Raw genomic sequence first — 6000 nt, 5'->3', positions numbered from 1 at the left:
GTAACGGGCGCTTGAGCAGGTCAGAACACACAAGACAATGGCGGCGATTATGCCCTGCCCTGGTTGAGACTCATCAGTGGGGATTGGGTTTGTGTTTAGGGTCAGAAGGTAGGAGGTTCCAGAATAGTGGTGGTAGTTGAGGAATTCCTGGTCAGTATCCAGTGTATTCTGAGAAATTACAGTATTTCCTAGAATTGATTGAACCCAATATATTATGAACAATATGCATGGAAATTCAACGAGAGGTCTCTCTCTCTCCAGTGTATTCTGTAATTATGATGTATGTTATTCTGTACAAGAGACTACTGGATAGATCTTATGAAAGGTGCACGCGTTGAACCCTGTGATGGAAACTTATGGACAATGTGCTCAATACACACAATGAGTGGGACTTTCTCTCTCTCTCTCTCTCTCTCTCTCTCTCTCTCTCTCTCTCTCTCTCTCTCTCTCTCTCTCCCCTCTCCCTCACCCTCCTCGCCTGCTCCTCTCCCTCCCTCCCTCTCCCTCTCTCTCTCTCTCTCTGTCTCTTTCTCTTTCTGTCTTTGTTAACTGAAAATGAGGATGCTATTATTACTTGTCTGAAATATTGCAATCTCACAATCTGTTCTCGTAAAACATCTACCCTCCCCAGAGAATTCCCTTCTATTATTTTAGTATTGTCTGCTTCTCCGGACTTTGGATTCCCCAAATTCCTTTTTCTCTGTGGCCCACTCAGACTAAATAAGACACCTACACTCCCTTCCTCCCCTCCCCGGGAATTCTTCACTTTCACCACCTGTCCAAGGACAGTAGGGGGTTTCTCTCCCTTCCCACCTTCCCCCTCTCCTCCACTCTCCTCACCCTGCAATTTGTACCTCAGTTTCACCACCGGGCCAGTCAAAGACAGACCTGTACAGACCTGCACCGCCCAGAGAGAGCAGAGGAACACTTCCTGGTTTCTCCAAGTGCAAATGACATGTTCCTGTGTTGTCTTTAGGGTTCATCATCCAATCAGACAATAAACTGCCTTGTGACATCATCAACATTTGCACGATTTGCAGCGATGGTCTTGATGATCCAGGACCAACAGTGCAAAAGACAATCCAGGACTGACACAGCGCACAAGACGATCCAGGATCGACACAGTACACAAGACGATTCAGGATCGACACAGTACACAAGACGATTCAGGATCGATACAGTGTACAAGACGATCCAGGACCAACACAGTACAGTGAGTGCACAAGACAATCCAGGATCGTTCCAGTGCACAAGCCAATCCAGGAAGGACAGAGTCATATGACAATCCAGGACAGATCATCTTCTAATCAATAATTATTTTAATACTGCTTTTGTGCAAGTGTGTATGTCTGTGCATTCTATTTTTGTGATCCAATCTCTCTTACCCTTTCTCCGAAGTGTTTCCTGTGCAGGTTAGCTGACATACCCCCTAGATGCCATGTCCGTGCCCCAAGTGGAAATCGAATTAGCATAATACTAAAAATCTCCATCAGTATCCGTCTGTTTAAGAAAGAGATATCAGTTTTTTGGGCATGGGCTGCGTCTCAATCCACTGCATCAGCCAATGGCGGCCTTCCGCATCTTTGGTGGAAGGTGGCCGAGCTATAGCAGTGTTTGTCAGACCATGAGATATTCAGAAAATCGGTCTTCTCACGAAAACGTTTGTAGCATCCAAACTAATATGACCACTCTATGGAAAGAGGAGTTTTGTTCTACSCCCCCCCCCCCCCCACCTCCCGTCTGAACTCGGTACCACGGATCTGCCAACTTCTGTTTGTAGTTTGGGCTAAACGCTAATATGACCCCTCTATGGATGCACACACATGCCTCACAAGACTTGTACCAGTTAAAACATTTTATGGATGTATATATGGAAGTAGTTTAGTGCCTAAGGAAATGTGTTAAATATGTGTAAAAAAATGTATAGTTTTCTGATCTTTCTTATTTCTCTCAGATGTAGGACAGACACTTCAAGACAGACTATCTTTAGATTTGTTTATGACTATCTGTTTTTCCATGTATGAATCTGTTCAATGTGTTTGTTTCTATAGGCTAATAGCAGTAAGGCCAAATTCAATGTTTAATCAAATCATTTTTTTATATATATTTTTGATAGCTAAAGGGGTCCTAAAATTCAAAATCRAATAGCTAATGGTACATGGTATGACCATCTTAAAACAATTCCATATGTTAGCTTAGTAGAACTCCACTCCCTCCAGTTTAGACTCTTAAGGATTTGTGTGTTACTAGCACCCTCTTCTGGTTTCCTGGAGGAACAACAGACATACAAATCAGACATACTGCCAAACTCAACAAATATCTCATTCTGTGGTACCTGAATTGAAAGTCAGATCTCTCTCTCTCTTTCTCTTTCTCTCTCTCTCTCCCTCTCTCTCTCTACTTTTTGAGAATAAATAAATGTACCAATGACATTACTTTTCCCTTTTGTTTATTTACATCTAACATTGAAAATGTAATTTCTAATATACAAATGAACTGTTCATGTCACTTGCTGCAGGATCAATATGACACTTCATTATTATTCCAAATGTGAGATAGTAAAGGTATTATGAGGTACAGACTGTAGATGATACACTACATGACCAAAAGTATGTGGACATCTGCTCGTCGAACACCTCTTTCCAAAATCATGGGCATTAATATAGAGTTGGTCCCTCCTTTGCTGCTATAACAGCCTCCACTCTTCTGGGAAGTCTTTCCACTAGATGTTGGAACATTGTTGTGGGGACTTGCTTCCATTCAGTCACAAGAGCATTAGTGAGGTCGGGCACTGGTGTTGGGCGATTAGGTCTGGCTCGCAGTTCTTCCACCTCAATCTCGACAAACCATTTCTTTATGGACCTCGCTTTGTGCAAGGGGGCATTATCATGCTGAAACAGGAAAGGACCTTCCCCAAATTGTTGCCACAAAGGTGGAAGCACAGAATCGTCTACAATGTCATTGTATGCTGTAGAGTTAAGATTTCCCTTCACTGGGAAAAAAAACAAAAAACAGCCCAGACCATTATTCCTCCTCCGCCAAACTTTACAGTTGCCACTATACGTTGGGACAGGTAGCATTGTCCTGGCATCCGCCAAACCCAGATTTGTCCGTCGGACTGCCAGATGGTGAAGCGTGATTCATCACTCCAGATAACGCATTTCCACTGCTCCAGTGTCCAATGGCGGCAAGCTTTACTGCACTCCTGCCGACACTTGGCATTGCGCATGGTGATCTTAGGCTTGTGTGCGAGTTCTCGGCTATGGAAACCCATTTCATGAAGCTCCCGACGAACATGTTCTTGTGCTGACGTTGCTTCCAGAGGCAGTTTGGAACTCGGTAGTGAGTGTTGCAACCGAGGACAGACGTTTTTACGCACTACGTGCCTCAGCACCTGTTCTGTGAGCTTGTGTGGCCTACCACTTCACATCTGAGCTGTTGTTGCTCCTAGACGTTTCCACTTCACTATAACAGCACTTACAGTTGACCGGGGCAGCTCTAGTAGGGCATAAATTTGACAAACTGACTTGTTGGAAAGGTGGCATACTATGACGGTGCCATGTTGAAAGTCACTGAACTCTTCAGTAAGGCCATTCTACCGCCAATGTCAGTCTATGGAGATTGCATGGCTGTGTGCTCGATTTTATACACCTGTCAGCAACGGGTGTAGCTGAAATAGCCGAATCCACTAATTTGAAGGGGTGTCCACATACTTTTGTATATAAAGTGTATAACTAGCACATCATGAGAAAAATATGAAAAAATACAATGACAATGTACATAAACAATGACTGTATAATATTTCAACAAAGCCGTATTGGATTAGATGGTCCCTGTCCAGATTATTTGACATAAAGAAATAAGTGATCAGGAAAGTCAATTTAGACAAAAATGTGTTTTAAAAGTTGAGCTTGATTGATCTCACACGGTGCATTGAGTGGGCAATGTTAATACATTTGCACTTTTCCATTTAGCTCAATAATCACCTATTGTTCCAACACAAAGAAATCTATGAATTCCAAATGAAATATATAATACAAATGTCCTCTAATGTATATATATATATATATATGTAAATATTTATATTAATAATGAGACATTCCAATATATAGTTAGAGGCAATAATATACCACCAAAAATACAATTGAAAACAATTATTTGAGACTAGCCAGAGGAAAAACAAACAGTGATGTATCAATGTTTAAACATTCTTCCAGACAAAGTTTTACTGAATTAAGTAATAAAGGAGTTTGAAGTACAAGTAATGAACTAATTAGATAAACTAATCATATAATATATTAGGGTTTACATATAAAATAATGGTCTGTGGTTTAATTCATCCTAACACTCCCCATCCAGATCATAGCATTTGTGTGTATTTTAGTTTTGATAATGGTTAAACTCACATACGTTTCCAGAGTTAGCAACATCAAAGTTCAAGGGAAATTATTGGGATAGTAAAACATGAGTTCAGGGATGTTTGAAGTCAATAGATATTACTTTTATAATAGTATTTGATGCATTTACAAAAAAAGTTTTTCATTAAGTTTTTCATTAAGTATTTTTCATTACCCTTTTTAATAGCTTGAGTAATGCTTTATTTATATTGTTTCTTTCATTTTGGTTAAATATTAGACACGACAAACCCTTACATGCCAGGCTTCTAGGGTCCCCTTGAGCATAGTATCACACCATACAGAGCATGTTGAGAATAGGAATATGTAACTAACTTTAGTATAGTATCACACCATACAGAGCATGTTGAGAATAGGAATATGTAACTAACTTTAGTATAGTATCACACCATACAGAGCATGTTGAGAATAGGAATATGTAACTAACTTTAGTATAGTATCACACCATACAGAGCATGTTGAGAATAGGAATATTTAACTAACTTGTAAAGAGCTGGGATACATAAAACTGTAAACCCCACAGAAATGCAAACACCTGTATTAGTTCTATAACAATAAATGAAAATGAAATACACATTATAATATACCTGTAGTATTCTATGTTTCCCTGCATACACACCCCTAATGCTCATCATTAGGAGAGTCTATTAGAAAATGAAGTCAAAGGAAGTTTTGAGTTTTCATTCGACTCAAGAAATATTTGATTGAGTCCCCTGTCCTGCTGATGGTCCACAGCTCCCTCTGTGCTGTGACTAGGAGTTTACTTGGATAGGTGGTGGAGTTGCATGCTCGTTATCAAGAGAAATCTATCCAATGTCCAGTTATCCATTGTTCGTTGTATCCCATTCTTAGGTGGTGGAAACATAGAAATAGAGACTCACAGAACTCATTCTAGTTCTGTGGGTGGAACTCTTTTCCACTGCCTTCCAGTCCAACGTAATAAGTCCTGGGTCATAACCCTCAGGTTGTGGGTTGTACAATACAGTTTCCAGTTTTAGAAACAGCCCCATTAGCCAATCAGCTAGCAGCGTGGCAGGTCTACTTGGTCTTCTGGGAGCCAATCATCACCTTGGAGACGAAGTTGACAATGGCGCTGGCGGGCTGCTCGGGGTCGTGCTCGGCAAACAGGTGGCACACATTGTCCTGCCCACTGCCCGTCTTCCTCGCCACAAAGCCAAAGATCTTTGCTGAAGTGCAGCCATCTTTTTTGCACCTAAGAATGGTTGGGGGAAAGAACACAAGAAGAACATACTGTCAGCAAGGTGTCATACAAACAGTATAAAGTGATGATATTAGCCCCACCGTACTCTTATTTCAAATTATGTTTATTCTGGCATCTTTACTCACTTCCGATCTTGAGGATCCAATGCACAGAAGATGACAGTGTTCACTGCATAATGCCTTCTGAAGAATAACCTGGAAAGAAGAGGGGGAGGAGGGAAAAAGAGAAATGCATATTATTACTGTATACTACTTTACTTTTGACACTACTTTATCAACGCACATAAATGCTAACCAGAACAATTGTTGATTCTGTTTTGCTAGTCTCCAGTGAGTTTTGTTAAATATTTTGCTAATGAGATTT

At 40.7% G+C, this 6000-nt stretch overlaps 1 protein-coding gene across 3 annotated transcripts in view; it reads right to left on the bottom strand.

The window, feature by feature from the left end:
* Positions 1 to 2432: 2432 nt before the first annotated feature.
* Positions 2433 to 6000, bottom strand: part of LOC111956507 (tensin-3) — a 72171-nt gene continuing 68603 nt past the window's right edge. For all 3 annotated transcript variants that reach the window (XM_023976959.2, XM_023976960.2, XM_023976961.2), the window contains exons 25-26: positions 5763 to 5831; positions 2433 to 5628 (exon numbers count right to left, since the gene is read on the bottom strand). In XM_023976959.2, coding sequence (XP_023832727.1) covers positions 5454 to 5628; positions 5763 to 5831 — 244 coding nt within the window. In that variant the 3' untranslated portion in view covers positions 2433 to 5453. The remainder of the gene's footprint in view (positions 5629 to 5762; positions 5832 to 6000) is intronic.

Source organism: Salvelinus sp. IW2-2015, linkage group LG32 (genome assembly GCF_002910315.2).
Source record: "Salvelinus sp. IW2-2015 linkage group LG32, ASM291031v2, whole genome shotgun sequence".
Classification (NCBI taxonomy): Eukaryota; Metazoa; Chordata; class Actinopteri; order Salmoniformes; family Salmonidae; genus Salvelinus; species Salvelinus sp. IW2-2015.
This window is presented reverse-complemented; position numbering and strand designations above follow the sequence as displayed.